The 15,166-nt window shown below is 49.3% G+C and overlaps 2 protein-coding genes across 3 annotated transcripts in view; both read right to left on the minus strand.

The window, feature by feature from the left end:
- Positions 1-3,410: 3,410 nt before the first annotated feature.
- On the minus strand, positions 3,411-7,035 carry Hmgn2 (high mobility group nucleosomal binding domain 2). Its single transcript, XM_070037557.1, has 6 exons — positions 6,839-7,035; positions 5,983-6,027; positions 5,828-5,857; positions 5,492-5,542; positions 4,968-5,063; positions 3,411-4,269 (listed from the first exon to the last, which is right to left on the minus strand). Exons 1-6 carry the CDS (start codon positions 6,851-6,853, stop codon positions 4,234-4,236), a joined length of 273 nt encoding a protein of 90 aa, XP_069893658.1. The 5' UTR covers positions 6,854-7,035; the 3' UTR covers positions 3,411-4,233.
- A 1,037-nt stretch (positions 7,036-8,072) lies between these two features.
- Positions 8,073-15,166, minus strand: part of Dhdds (dehydrodolichyl diphosphate synthase subunit) — a 34,001-nt gene continuing 26,907 nt past the window's right edge. Inside the window, exon 9 of one of the 2 annotated variants that reach the window (XM_070037559.1) lies at positions 8,073-10,262. In XM_070037559.1, the coding sequence (XP_069893660.1) occupies positions 10,026-10,262 (237 nt within the window). In that variant the 3' untranslated portion in view covers positions 8,073-10,025. Of the gene's footprint in view, positions 10,266-15,166 lie in introns of both variants that reach the window. The other variant, XM_070037558.1, reaches the window with a different exon arrangement.

Below are 15,166 nucleotides of genomic sequence, written 5' to 3' on the forward strand. Positions count from 1 at the left end.
CTGGAAGCATGGCTCAAGTGGTAAGAATGCCAGTCTAGAAGCTTGAGGCTCTGAGTTCAAACACACACACTATGTATAATATAGTCTATACATATGCATATACATATATGTATATAACACATATAGTTAATAACAAGGAAACACATGCTATAAGGTAGATGGACCTTGAAAAGTTTGAGAATTATAAGGGCTAGGTGTGCGGCTCAAGTAGTAGTGTCAGCCCAGCAAATGTGAAGCTTGAATACTGGGGAAAAAAAGAGGTCCAGAATAGGCAAATCTATAGACCACACAGTTAATGATTGCCTAGGGTTAGGGGGGAGTAGTAATGAAAACAGTCTGGAGATACAGACCATGGTGATCATTGCACAACATGGTGAATCAAAAGGGGAGGGGTCATACTTAGCAGTGACACTTCTGCAATAAAGTCAGATGGGGCTAAGCCTACTAGTCACAGGATCTGAATGCATAAGACTGTCCACCCAATAGCCCTCTCTTTTCTGTGGTCATCTATCCTATTTAGTTCTAATGATCTAAGCAGATTATGTGGTGGTTCCACCTTTCTTGCTATGATTGGCTTAGGAGAGAGCAGGCCATATACTTCAGAAGAAACATAGGCTGTTGAAAGACTTTCTGGAAAAGGTTTCATTGTTCTCAAGAGAATGGTCTTGCCTCTGTACATTGATGTAGTATTAAGCCTGGAGCTGAAGTGTGTCCTAAGGACAGAACAGAAACCACCAGCCTGTGTAAAGCCACTCCTACCTCAGGGCTTAAATCCCCTTTTGTGTAGTCTTTACTGGGGTTTGAACTCAGGTTGCTAGGTAAATATTCTGCTTCCAGCCCTTCACATATTGTTTAAACCATTTGATTTTAGTAGTTTGTATGGCCCCAAATGCAGATGATTCCTCCTAAGACTACTTATAACAGACTTGGAAAGTGCTGGGAAGGTCCACTTTTTGGGGGGGGGGGCATCAGTCCTGGGGCTTGAATTCGGGGCCTGGGCTCTGTCCCTGAGCATCTCCGTACTCAAGGCTGGTACTCTATCACTTGAGCCACAGCACCACTTCTGGCCTTTTGTTTATGTGATACTAAGCAATCAAACCCAGGGCTTTATGTGTGCTAGGCAAGCACTCTACCACTAAGCCATATTCCTAGCCCCAGGTCCACTTTCATTGTGGTTACTACATTGACATTTTTTTTAATGGTCCAAAGCTGGTCAAGCCAGTCACTATGCCTGAGCTACAAAATAAGAATGCCCTCACTTCAAATTGGCCCTCAAATCAAGAACATATGGCCAAGCTCTTAGCACAGAATTTACTGTCAACAGACTAAGAACCCTAAATGTAGCTTAATCAAGTTCTGGAGCTTTAGCTCCATTATCAACCTGTTAACCCTAGTCACTCTATCTGGGAATGTAGCTTAGTGGTAGAGTGCTTGCTTAACATGCATGAAGCCCTGGGCTTGATTTCTCAGTACCCCATAAACAGAAAAGGCTGGAAGTGAAGCTGTGGCTCAAGTGGTACAGTGCTAGCCTTGAGCAAAAAAAGCTCAGGGACAGTGCCTAGTCCCCGAGTTCAATCCCCAGGACTAGCAAAATAGAAAGTATGTCTACTTAGAAATCGTATAAGTGCTTTTTTTTTTTTTTTTTTTTGATTATGGGGCTTGAACTCAGGGTCTGGGCAGTTCCTAAACTTCTTGCTCAATTCTAGTATTCCACCATTTGAACCACTGCTCCACTTCTGGTTTCCTGGTGGTTAATTGGAAATAAAAGTCTCACACTTTTCTGCTCTGGCTTGCTCTCAACGACAATCTTCAGATCTCAGCCTCCTGAGTAAGATTGAGGCATAAGCCACCAGTGCCCAGCTTAGTTGCTTTTTTTTCCCTTTCAGTTCTAGTGCTTGAACTCAGGGTCTGGGCACTGTCCCTGAGCTTCTTTTGCTTAAAGCTAGCACACCACTTCTGGCCTTTTATGTGGTACTGAGGTATCAAACCCAGGGCTTCATGCATGCTAGGCAAGCACTCTACCACTAAGCCACATTCCCAGCTCCAAATGGTAATTTTATCCAAGGGTGTCCCCAAACAAGTCTGAGATCTTTTACCCTAAGTTAGTTCTAGGTTTTCACTGCTTCAGTTTCTTTATCCATGAACAATTTCAACACTTGTAAGATTTCTTCTTTGAGCCACAGCTCTACTGCCGGCTTTTAGGTGGTTAACTGGAGATGAGTCTCACTGCCTTTCCTGCCTGAGCTGACTTTGAACTTCGATCCTCAGATCTCAGCCTCCAGAGTATCTAGCATTTTTTTTTTTTGGGGGGGGGGCTCGGTAGTGGGGCCGGCTTGAACTCTGGGCCTGGGTGCTGTCCCTCAGCTATTCAGCTCAAGGCTAGCGCTCTACCACTTGAGCCACAGCGCCACTTCTGGCTTTTTTCTTTTTGCTTATGTGGTGCTGGGGAATGGAACCCAGGGCCTCAGGCATGCAAGGCAAGTGCTCTACCACTGAGCCACCTTCCCATCCCTGAGTAGCTAGCATTACAGGCGGGAGCCACCAGCATCCAATCTGCAAGACTTGTCCTCTACAAAGTCCTCACTAATGTGTTACAGACCTCCTTAAGAATAGTGTTGGGCTGGGAAGGTGGCTCAGTGGTAGAGTGCTTGCCTTGCATGCATTAGGCTCTGGGTTCGATTCTTCAGCACCACATAAGCAGAAAAAGCCGGAAATGGCGCTGTGGCTCAAGTGGTAGAGCGCTAGCCTTGAGTTGAAGAGCTGAGGGACAGTGCCCAGGCCCAGAGTTCAGGCCCACAATCGACAAACAAACAAACAAACAAAACCCCAAGAATAGTATTACCTGCCTTACATAAGGCCAGACCCAGGGACATCTGACAAAGACTACAATAGATTTTCTAATTTTAAAGGTTACTAGTTAAGTAGACATATCCCTTGTCAGCCTCTAGGACAACTTAGATCTACCAAAACTGTCAAAGTAAAAGTATCCTGAAAGCCTGGCACTGGTGGCTCATGCCTGTAATCCTAGCTACTTAGGCTAAGATCTGAGGAACACAGTTCAAAGCCAGCCCAAGCAGTAAAGTCCATAAGACTTATCTCCAATAAACTACGCAAAAAAGGCTGGAAGTGGTGGTGTTGTTCAAGTGGTAGAACACTAGCCTGGAGCCAAAAACTCAGGGACAGTGCCCAAGCCTTCAGTTCAAGCCCTACACATGCACACACAAACCATCTCCCCCTCCAAACACCCCCCCAGTAACCCTGAGATAAAGATCAATGAGTTTTGACTACAAATGTAACCTTTATGTTGAAAAACAAAAAAATACTCCCTCCCCTCCAAAAAAAACCAGAAATGTAATTTAAGAGACCTGAGAAGCCAGGCTCCCAATGATCTGAAAAGATCACAAGCAGCATTCCAAGCCAAACTGTATCCAGCTTTATTAAAGATACTTTTCATAAACAATCATGGTATTTCAGGCAGGACATGGGCAGACAATCTTTTTTTGTTTTTAAACAGTATACAACAACTTTCAAACTCCCTTCTTGGATGGACTATCAAAATCAGAAAGCCATTATAAAACCCAATGACGTCTTCATTTGAAGCTCTGAATAGGGAAAGTTTAGAGTGAGGGTTGACATTTCACATTAAACATGTTGTTTAACAACTTTTCACAAGCCGACCCTGACTTTCAGGAAGTGAAAATGGCAGAATTATCAATCTGAAAATCCACGATTTAGAAAAGGAAACTACTGCTCTTTTAAGGAACACCATCTCAATGATGTCACTGTCAAGTCCAGATTGCCTGGCACATTGGAAAAACCAATTGGGAGGGGCAGGGAGGGTCAAGGTCCCGACTGGCCTCTGGTTTTAAGGGAGTTAAGTCTATGCTGATGATGGAGGAGGAGGACAAAAGTTATTTTGAGTTTTCCCACATCGCAAGGTGTTTGTACCAAGAAGGCTGTGTGTCAACATGAGGGAATTCCTCCTCCTGGGAGCCAACAAGAAGTCTCTCAAAACTAGCAGGGAAAGGTGTTTTCCCTGTATCTATCCAGCTTTGGAGACATTCTATTAGTGACAGATGCTCCTTTCTCCAAAACAAGTGTTCTGTGTGCTAACAACATAGCTTTAAAAAAAAAAGTAAAACAAAATTTTGCATTTTTATAAAACTTGATAAAAAATAGTATTTCAAACTGTACAGTCACCAGAAGTACACAGCTATCAAAAATGCACACACTTCACTTGGCATCTCCAGCACCTTCAGCTTTCTGTGCCTGAAATAAAAAGATTAATAAGGCATTAGATGTATAGTGTCTGTTCAGATTTTGTCCTAGAGGAAGTTCAATACTTCTTGAGACTCTTATTTCTAATTAATCAGCAAAAAGCTGAAGCAGAGGTATGGTTCAAAAAGCTAAGGGACAGTGCCTTGACCCTGAATTCAAACCCCAGGACTGGTGTACCTGTAAGTATGCAACATATATATTGTGAGCTGGTTGACAACTGCTTAATCCTGAAATCCTAACTATTCAGGAGACTGATACCCGAGAAACATAATGCAAAGACAACCTGGGCAGGAAAGTCTGTGAGTGTCCTATCGAGAAACATAATGCAAAGACAACCTGGGCAGGAAAGTCTGTGAGTGTCCTATCTTCAATTAACCACCACCACAGCAGAGCTGTGGCTGGAAGTGGCAGGCTGCTAGCCTTGACCACAAAAGCTCAGGGACAGCGCTCAGACAGTGCTCAGGCCTTGAGTTCAAGTCCCAGGATCAGCACCATAAGACAAAAAAAAAAAAGGGGGGGGGGAGGGGAAATGGTGTAGTGAAGCTTTAGTAGGATCTCAGGACAACAGTGTCTTTTGATAATGGAACAGATCTTAAGAATCCAGGATTTCAGTCAGCAGGAAAGCACAACAAATTTGAGTGATATAGATTACAATGTGCACACCTACTGAAAAAATGAAACAACTGTACCTGGTCTGTTTTGGCATCTCCATTTTCTGCAGGGTTATTCCCATCCTTGCCTGCATCAGCTTTCCCCTTCTTCCCTTTGGGTACCTTCTCTCCCTTCTAAAAAAGAAGAGAAAGAGAACTGTTCCTCTTTATTCATATGGGCCAGATTACAGTCTGCAATGTTCTGTATGGTGTAAAAGGTAGGCTTGTTTACTGAAGCCAACTCCCCCCACCTATAATAAATGATCCAAACTAAGCCTAGTCATTAATTTACTGTGGTCTTCAGCATACGAAAACTCACATTTAGAATAAGCCAGGGCAAATACTTGAATGTTTTAACACTCCAGCAATTTTCAAGAAACTGACAAAGTTCTTGACTAGAAAACTAATAGGAATAGCAGGGATAAGGCTATCAAAACAACTTACAACATCCATTGATGGAGTCACCATTATGCTGAATTAGGTTAAGGTGGTGAAGGACAGTTCTCTTTCTGTGAAAATCACCAATTCCAGCGTTAGCACTATTATCTCTGAGTTTCACTTACCTTTGCAGGGGCTTTTTTAGGCTTGGGCTCTGGCTTTGGAGGAGCAGGTTTCTTAATTTGGCAGGCAGAGGGGAAGAAGAGAGTATTTTAGTTCAATAGAGCAAAGAAACAAAACAACTCAATCACAGTACAAAGAATAGAGAGGGTTCTCCTACTTGCCGAATTTCTTATGGCTGGTTTTCTTTTGGAATGTTAGTTTCCCAATTCAGCTACAGCCACTGGAATTTCAGAACTAGTAACTCCCAAGGTGCAATACCCCGAGGTGGAGATCACCCAAAATAAAATTCTCTGGAAGCAATAGTTTCAAGAATAAGATAGGGAAAACTTTGCACTTACAGCAGACAACCTGGCGGATCTTCTCTGTGGCTATTAAAATAAAAACAGAAGGTTACTTTGTTCTGCATTACAGAAATGGAGCCCAACTCTAGGCAAACTGAGAGGGAGGTGAGTTGTGGTTGATTTACCACCAAGAAAAAGTAAGGGACACTTACCTCGTCCTTCACCTTTGCTTTATCTCCTTTAGCATCACCTTCGGCCTAGAAGGCATCAAGACAAAAACAAAAAGGAAAAAACCCCTGTAGCTCCTGAAGTAATCCTCACTGATTTTCCTCCGCAGGATTCTAAGAAAAAGTGCCACAACTTTCCCAGAACATGTCTGGCTCGGTTTCCAGGAAGCCGTCCACTGCTCGTTCCAGCCCAAGGCGTGTACGGAGGCCTCGGCCCGGCGGGGAAACTCTCGGGCAAAACCGGAGCCGGGCCGCGCCACCGCGCCAGGCAGGAGCAACAGCTGCAGCTGGTGCAAACAAACCCCTCCGGAGGCGGAGCCGGGCGCCGTTGCCATGGCAGCCGTCGAGGGCGGGAGAAGGGAGGCGCACGGCCTGAGGAGCTCGTGGGCGGCGGCAGCGCGCGTCTTGCGCGCCGGGGACGTGGGCGGGCAGGGGCGGAGCCTCGGGCGGCGGCCCCGCCCCCTCGCGGCGGCGGTTTTTTGGCGGCAGCGCGTTCCCCCGCCCGCCAACCCCGAACGCCGTCTTCCCGCCCTTTCGGGTTTGAATCGTACGCCCGCCCGCGGGGAGGGCGACATTCTGGTGGGGGAGGGGGCTCGGAGCCCGCGGGGAGCAGGATAAACAGCCAACAACATGGCTCCTCCCGCCGCCGCTGCCTCCTCCAATATGGCCTCTGGCGCCTGGGGCAGCGGCGCCGCGCAGGGTTAGCCCGAGGCCCCGACCTCGACTGAGCCCCGCGCCTGGCGGCTGCGGCCCCTCGGCCAGCGCCGGTTCCCGCGCCTCCGGTCGGGCGGGAGGCAGGGTGGCGGCTGCGGCCGGCGCCCGCGGCCCTCGCGCCACGTACCTTTCTCTTGGGCATGGTGGCGGCGGGACGGAGGCGCTGGGCGAGGATGCAGCGACGCGCGGCTCTGCTCGGTCCGGGGGTCGTTCTCGCCTCTTCTTCACACTGCTCGGGCTCCGGGGGGTTTATAAAGTTTTTATAGCGCTGGGAGCCCCGGACCGGTTAGAACCGGATTTCACCTCCCGCTGCAGCTCATTGGTCCAGCTGGGGTCACGTGGGCGGGGTTTAAACTCACCTCCTCTGGAGGGAGTGAGGAGGGGGGTGTGTGGGGGGAGGGCGCGAGAGACGGCGGCGCGCCGAGGGGGTGGGGGCGCGGTGGGGGAGGCGCGCGGCGAGGGCGATCAATGAGGCGGGGCGCGCGAGTCGGGGTTCCGCTCCCGCCAAGAGCTGGCTTTTGCAAACTACCAAGTTCCTTCCATCTTAAGCAACGAGCTGCCCACTTCTCCAAACCGTGCAACACTCGGGGCGCATCTCAGCAGCCTTCCTTCCTGCTCCCGCGGCGGGCCCCCCGGGGCGGGCTGGGGAGGCGGGAGGCGCCGCCGCGGGGCCCTGGCTGCGGCGCCAGCGGGAAAAGCGCGGGGAGGCCGGCCCGGCGCGGGCGGACGTGCATCCTTCCGAGCTCCCACTTCGGGAAAGCCCTAGGTGCGCCCCACCTGGAAAGCCGTTCACTCCAGGTGGGATGTGGGCTGCGCAGGGGGGGTGGGGGAGACCGTCCAAGCAGGGGTGCATTTTGGGTGCTGCAGGGCAGGTAGGAGCTGTCCTTTCAGCACCCGCTGCTCAGCTGCCTCCCCAAATGGTAACCGAGCCCCCAAAGCCTGGCAGGCGGCTCCAAGCCTTAAGTCTCTGCATGCCCGGCCCTTAGGACCCAGTGGGAACGCAGCGCCGTCGCCCCGCGGCCTTCGGGCACTCCCCTCCCCCCCCCCCAGCACTCCCAGTCCCCGAACATCTAGTCCAGCTGCCCCCACTCGACGCGGCCACCGAGCCCGGGCGCAGCCGACGCCGCAGCTGGTGAAATCCCTCCTTCCACACTGTCAAGCTGGCTTCCTTTCACCAGCGGGAGGAAATGGAGGGTGGAGGAAAGCACCGCGGGATTGGGAAACAAGTAGAGGAACAGGTGTGATGGCAAAAGGGCTCTTCGGGTGTGCCTCAGCCCGAAGTCAGGGGTCCTGGAAGGTAGGAAATGGCAGGAGCGAAGCAGGGCGTACTTCCGTTGCAGTTAGCAGACAAGTCTTACATCTAAGAATTAAAAAAAATCTATTTAGACCCACAACACAAGATGAGAATAAATATCCTCAAGCGTGGAGGTTGGCTTTCAGGCGAGGGGACAGATGGCCTCGCCTGACTTTTTGAGGCAAGGGAGAGAGGCTAGTTTGCACAAATCAGGCCAGCAGAAAGAAAACAAAATATTTTGCTTCTTGCTTTGGGCAGCAGTCAAATTTGCATCTTTCCCACCCCCAAGATGCCTCCAGAGGCAGCTCTTTCCTACTCCACCCTTCAGTGTACCTTTCGCAGAGACCTGTTCCATTAATCACCTCTACTGTATCCCAACAACCAGGGAAAGTGAGAAGAGACGGGACCCAAGCCACTATGCTCACAGGGCAGATTCCGCTTGCTGCCTCCATTCCCGCCTTAATTGTAGGGCTCTTCGTTATAGCCACATAATTCATGCCTCCCTAATTAAGGCTGTCAACAACCCCATTGTAAAGCTGGAAATTGTACAGCACCTGCTCTCTGGGAGCTCTGTGCCAGGGACTGGTAGTGGGGAGTGCCAGGTGTGTGTGTGCAGGGGGGGGACTTGCCAAAGGGTGCATCGATTGGCTTTTCAATTGCAGTGTTAGGCATTTATACTTGATTCTGGGAGCAGAGATGGCCAAGGCATCCCCAGTAAGAGGTATCCAAAGTACAGAAAGGCAGGATGGGACCAGGGTACAGAAAAATTAGGGATCTACAGGATGTACTCGACACTGCTTACAAGACCCCACTTCTCTCCTGGAGGTGCAGGGAAAATGGCTTGCAGAAAGTAAAATGAGAAGACTGGAAAGTAACATTCAGTATGGCTGGTACTTGCTACTCTGGGGCACCTGAAGCACAGTTGCCAGGCAGACAACTCCTCAGAAGTCCTAATCCAGCAACTCTGAGGAGGAGGTAAGGGGAAAGACACAGCCCTCACCCTGCCCTCCTCTTCCTGCTGGGCAGCCTTAGCCTTAACACTAGAGAGGTGGGAACAAGGTTTGCCATGCTCAGGATAAATGGTCTTGGAGCCTACTTAGAGGGCCTCTGAGACTGGGAAGTGGGACTCAAGAGTTTGTGATGGTGAAGGCAGGGGTCAGCAGGCAGAGCCAGTTGGGAGAAACGCTTGGTTCTGCTCAGTCCTGTTGTGTTAATGTTGGATTAGACTCACCAGGGCCCACAGGCCATTCTGTTACCCTGTAGCCACAGAGGGGGCTAGTTTCCCTGGGAGCAGTGCCTGGCCCCAAGCCCTGCAAGAGGGGGAGAAAAGCTTGTGTGGGCTGAGTCGACAATAGGTAATTGGATTGTAATCACCCGCCTGGCTTCTGTGCACCATTGGGGGCGCTGAGCCTTTCAGTGAGCAATCAGTCCTGCATAGTGGGTGGGGGTAGAGCCTCAATAGCAAATCCCAGGTGGAGAGCCAAGGGGAGGAGCAGCAGATGGGCAAATTTTCTGTCTCTCCCGCCCCTTTCTTCCTTGCCTAAATAATTCTGGCTGCCTACTAGCTATTTACCAGCAGATCCAAGGTAGAGCCAAATCTTTTGTGAAAGTCTGGTGGGGAAGATGGATGGGAAAAAGGCTAGGCGTTGGGAAAGACCTCTTCCCTGCAATTCTACATGTTGAAAGACATACTCATGGAAACAAAGTGCATCCAAGAGCACAGGCAGACGGGGAAGCAGCCAGATGAGTTGGGGCCCTCTGTTCTCCAAATCTTTTGGTTACAAAAGTGGAGTTTAGTGTCCTTGTAGAATACTATCACCCTCAATCCTCCCCAGGAGTACTACTGCCCCAGGCAACCCAAAGGTATCCACTGCCAGCACATGTGGCCATGGGGGCTCTCCTGCCAAGCAAGAGGAGCAGAGCATAATTCATCACCAGAAGGGAGGTGCCTTTCACCAAGAAAAGGGAATGGGGCCCTGGAGGTAAAGGGCAGAGCACAGTGGCTGGTGGCCAGCCTCACTCAGGCTGATGTAGTGCCCAAATGTGCCAGCCAGTCAGCCCTTTTGCGTTCCAAGGCCTGCAGGAAGCTTTGGACTCGCTCTTCCCGTCTGGCTGAGAGTTTGCGCAAGCGTGTCCGTCGGAGCTGGACGTCCCCACTGGCTTGGAGCCCCTCTTGCAGCAGCTGCTCCGCCACTGCAGCCTGGTCCCTCTCCAGCTGGTGCCTCTTCCGCTCCTTTGCATACATGTCTCGGGCTTTCTGCTAGAGAAAAGTGGGGTTTGGGGTGGGAAAATTGTTTATTAAGCGTGGGTGAACCTGGGATGGGGGTGGGGCACTAGGGGCCAAGTGAGGTAGCACAGTGGAGAGTTTGTACCAGCTCTGGAAGGAATTTTGGGCAGATATGCCAGAGGTGGTGCCCATGTTGTACAGGCAAGGCAGAAACAGCTGTGGGTCCATCTTGATTTGGTTTGTGTGGAAGCATCTGTATTCCTTAAAATTGTCTCAGCCTTCCAGTAGGAAGGAAACCAGGCAAATGTGAGTCTGACTTCTGATTTCCCCACCCAATGAGCTTTGTGGCTTTGAGAAAATCCTCTCCTAACCTCATTTCTTCATCTGTAAAGTGGGGGTTGTGCCTACCTTGAAGAGTGGTTTTAAGGATTAGAGATAATATATGCAAAATCCTCTCGAGCATATTAGCAGGCTCTCAGACAGAAACAGCAATTTTACATTGTATTGTCTACTCTCTGCTACAGGGAAGGTCCTGTTTCTGTCAGGCACCGTTCACTAGGTCCCTGATGGTCTCCCAGGGCCCCCTCCCAGGCCCCTAAGCTACTTTGCTGGATTCTGTTCCAGACCTGCTTCTAGTATGGAGACAGCCAATAGACAGTCCTCCTATGAACACTCATAAGCCACTTACTACATCTGCCTAGAACAGGTATTACGGTCTATAGTCTGCTTTCTTCTAGGAAAGAAGTCCTTGAAGGTGCCAAAGAGCCCCCAAGACTCCTGAAACCAAGTCCAACACTGGGTGGCAATATTGCTGAACAGCACTCCTTTGTGTATGTGACCCAGACACACCATCAACTCCTAAGTGCAGAGAGCATGCTTTTTCTTCTTAGGAACCTGGGGTTTCCTGCACAAGTGAACCAGCCAATCACAATCACTGACCACATGCTCCCAGGAGAGGAGGTGGCTGCTCCTGGCTGGACCTCACTATTTTCCGTTGCTGCCAGTTTATCAGGCCTGCGGAGCCTTTTCACCAGACCCCCTCCTCCCAAACTTATTCCATGAGCAAGTAACCTTGGTGGGGATTTTGTCTTATTTTTGAGACAGGGTGCTCCCAAGGTTGCCCAGGCTGGTTACAAAATCCTAGGCTCAAGAAACACTTCTGCCTATATCCAAGTAGCTGGGACTGCAGGCCTGTGTTACCACACCAAGTGGCAACAGCATTTTCTTACAGGATACCTGCAGGTTATCTTACACTAATGACTCTACCACTTCTGACCTTGTATTATGGTACCTTGTGTTCAGGTCTTGTCTAATCAGTCTGTAAATTCCTCAATTGCTCTGTCTTCATCTTAAAAAAAAAATGTCCTACCTGTACATAAGTACCTCCTTCATCTCTTGCCTCACTTGACTCTCAGAATGGAGCTGCAAGGGAGGTGTTACCTAGCTGAGGCTCAGAAAGGTTGTTTGCTAAGGTCTCTCAACAAAAGCCTACTGTATAAATAAAGATGATAAATGAAAATTCTAGAATATCTTTGTAGGCTCTTCTTTTTTTTGGGTCCAGTCGTGGGCCTGAACTCTGGGCCTGGGCGCTGTACCTCAGCTCTTCAGCTCAAGGCTACCGCTCTACCACTTGAGCCACAGCGCCACTTCCAGCTTTTTTCTTTTTTCTTATGTGGTGCTGAGGAATTGAACCCAGGGCCTCATGCATGCAAGGCAAGCGCTCTACCACTGAGCCACCTTCCCAGCCCATCCCAGACATTCTTGAGAGAGTTCTTCTCTGGCTGCTGTGATGAAGACTACATGCAGAAGCAGATGCCAGCCTTGGTTAAGAGAACCTTGGGTACTATGTAAAAGACTTGGGGGTTATGGAGGTGCCCAAGACACAGTCCTATTAAGCCAGGAGCTCACAGGGTGACAAGGACACAACCATGAATACAGAGTACCATAAAGCACAAGGTAAAATGTGGAAAAGATCATCAAGGAGGCAAGGAAAAGGGCCAAACAATCTCAGAGGAGAAAACAATCATGGTTGATAAAGGTTAAGGAACAATAAGACCTCACAGAATTTTTGCTGGCTTCCAACCAAGGAAGAGTATTCAAAGAGAAGTAGAGTGTGGAGGAAGAAGAATATTCTGGCAGTGTGAAGAACAGACAATATTGCATATGCTGGGAGAGCTAGCTCAGGCCAGTCTACCCAGAGCTCTGGGGTTTAAGAAGCACTTCATGAAGCTCAGGCTTCCTCCAAATGGCATTCGCAGTGCCAATACCAGCAGTGGAGGCAGTAGCCAGAGAACTGTGTTCAGGTAGTTCAAAGTAATTCCTTTTACTGGGGAGTTACATTATCATCTTGGCATTATTGGTTTCATTTAGATTCTGGGGGCTCAAACTCTTGTTCAGCTTTTTTGCTCATCTGGCATTCTACCACTTGAGCCATATCCTACATCCAGCCTTGTATTTGTAGTTAACTAGAGATAGTGTCTCTTAGACTTCTCTGTCTAACCTGGCTTCAAACTACAAATCTCAGCCTGGGAATATGTCTTAGCAGTACAGTGCTTGTCTAGCATGCATGAAGCCCTGGGTTTGATTCCTCAGTACCACATAAACAGAAAAAGCCAGAAGTGGCACTGTGGCTCAAGTGGTAGAGTGCTAGCCTTGAGCAAGCTTAGGGACAGGCGCTGGTGGCTCATATTTGTAATCCTAGCTACTTCAGAGACTGAGATCTGAAGATTGTGGTTCAAAGCCAGCTAGGGCAGGAAAGTCCATGAGATTCTTATCTCCGATTAACCACCAGAAAAACAGAAGTGGCACTATGGCTCAAGTGGTAGAGTGCTCACCTTGAGCTGAAGAACTCAGGGGTAGCTAGCGCCCAGGCACAGAGTTTGAGCCCGATACCTGCGCCCCCTCCCCCCCAACAAACACAAAAAGAAGCTCAGGGACAGTGCCCAGGCCCTGAGTTCAAGCCCAGGACTGGCAAAACAAAACAAAACACAAAAAAAACTATGGTTCTCTGATCTCAGCCTCCTGAGTAGCTACATGTGAGCAGCTGGTACTTGGCTTTAGTTTCTTTTTGAGGCAGATTCTCATTGTGTAGCCCAGACTGACTTCAAATTTGCAATCCTCCTGCATTAGCCTCCCAAGTGACTGGATTATGGGTGTGCCCCACCACATTTGGCTTGCTTCTGTTAAAGATTTTATTCTGTGCTGGTCCTAGGACTTAAACTCAGAGCCTGGGCTAGGTCCCTAAGCTTCTGTGCTCAAGTCTAGCATCCTACCATTTGAACCACAGCTCCATTCTGGCTTTTTTGGTATTTAATTGGAGATCAGAGTCTCAATGCTGGCTTTGAACCACAATCCTCAGATCTCAGCCTCCTGAATAGTTAGGATTACAGGCACCCTGAGCCACCAGCACTCAGCAAGACTTTGCTGGTTGTGGGGCCTGAACTCTGGCCCAGGATGCTGTCCCTCTGCTCTTCAGCTCAAGGCTAGTGCTCTACCACTTGTGCTACAGTGTCACTTCCAGCTTTTTCTGCTTATGTGGTGCTGAGGAATCGAACCCAGGGCTTCATGCATGCAAGGCAAGCACTCTACCACTGAGCCGCCTTCCCAGGCCCCAGCAAGATTTATTTTAAATCTCTACCTTCAGTCCTCCTCTGCCCAAATGTTATCACCTTACCTTAAGCTACATCCCCTCTCCTTCTATGGTAGGAGTTTGGTCTCTTGTTTTGGTTTCTTATCTCTGACTCCTACCCTGAATAAATCCTAAGTGATTTTTTTTTTTTACCAAATACCAATCAGATCCTGTCACTTCTCTGATTAAGTCCTTCAGTATCAGAGGCCTGACCTTCTCCAGCCTCATTTCTACTTTATTATTATTTTTTTTGGGGGGGGGGTAGTCCTGGGGCTTGTACTCAGGGCCTAAGCACTGTCCCTGAGCTTTTTTTCTCAAGGCAATCATTCTGCCACTTGAGCCACAGTGTCACTTCTGGCTTTTTCTGTTTATATGGTACTGAGGAATCGAACCCAGGGCTTTATGCATGCTAGCAACACTCTACCACTAAGCCAAATTCCCAGCCCTCATTTCTCCTAATTTTTCTTTTGGTCGGTCATGGAGCTTGAACTCTGGGCCTGAATGCTGTCCCTCAGCTCTTCAGCACAAGGCTTGAGCCACTGTGCCACTTCCGATTTTCTGAGTGTTAATTGGAAATAAGAGTCTCATGGACTTTCCTGCCCAGGCTGGCTTTGCACCGAGATCCTCAGATCTCAGCCTCCAGAGTAGCTAGGATTACAGGCGTGAGCCACCAGCGCCCAGCTCATTTCTAATTTTTTTTGGGGGGGGGGGGGGTCCGGTCGTGGGGCCTGAACTCAGGCGCTGCCCCTCGGTTCTTCAGCTCAAGGCTAGTGCTCTACCACTTGAGCCACAGCACCATTTCCGGCTCTTTTCTTTCTTTTTTTTTTTTTTTTGGTCCGGTTGTGGGGCCTGAACTCTGGGCCTGGGCGCTGTCCCTCAGCTCTTCAGCTCAAGGCTAGCACTCTTCCACTTGAGCCACAGTGCCACTTCCCGCTTTTTTCTTTTTTCTTATGTGGTGCTGAGAAATTGAACCCAGGACCTCATGCATGCAAGGCAAGCGCTCTACCACTGAGCCACCTTCCCAGCTCCTCATTTCTTTTTTTATTTTATTTTATTTTTTGGTCGGTTGTGGGGCTTGAACTCTGGGCCTGGGCGCTGTCCCTCAGCTCTTCAGCTCAAGGCAAGCGCTCTACCACTTGAGCTACAGCGCCACTTCCGGTTCTCTGGTGGTTTATTGGAGATAGGAGTCTCACGGTCTTTCCTGCCCGGGCTGGCTTTAAACCGTGATCCTCAGATCTCCGCCTCCTGAGTAGCTAGGATTACAGGTGTGAGCCACCAGCGCCCAGCCCAGCTCCTCATTTCTAAT

Source organism: Dipodomys merriami, unplaced genomic scaffold, assembly GCF_024711535.1.
Source record: "Dipodomys merriami isolate MVZ:Mamm:240054 unplaced genomic scaffold, mDipMer1.0.p SCAF_28, whole genome shotgun sequence".
Lineage (NCBI taxonomy): Eukaryota > Metazoa > Chordata > Mammalia > Rodentia > Heteromyidae > Dipodomys > Dipodomys merriami.

Excerpts from the sequence above, each read along its gene's own strand:
- Hmgn2 (XM_070037557.1), bottom strand. Across the intron at positions 5,543-5,827 it reads GATCCGCCAGGTTGTCTGCT|AAACCTGCTCCTCCAAAGCC; the intron begins GTAAGTGCAAAG and ends TGCCAAATTAAG. Across the intron at positions 4,270-4,967 it reads GAGATGCCAAAACAGACCAG|GCACAGAAAGCTGAAGGTGC; the intron begins GTACAGTTGTTT and ends TTTTTATTTCAG.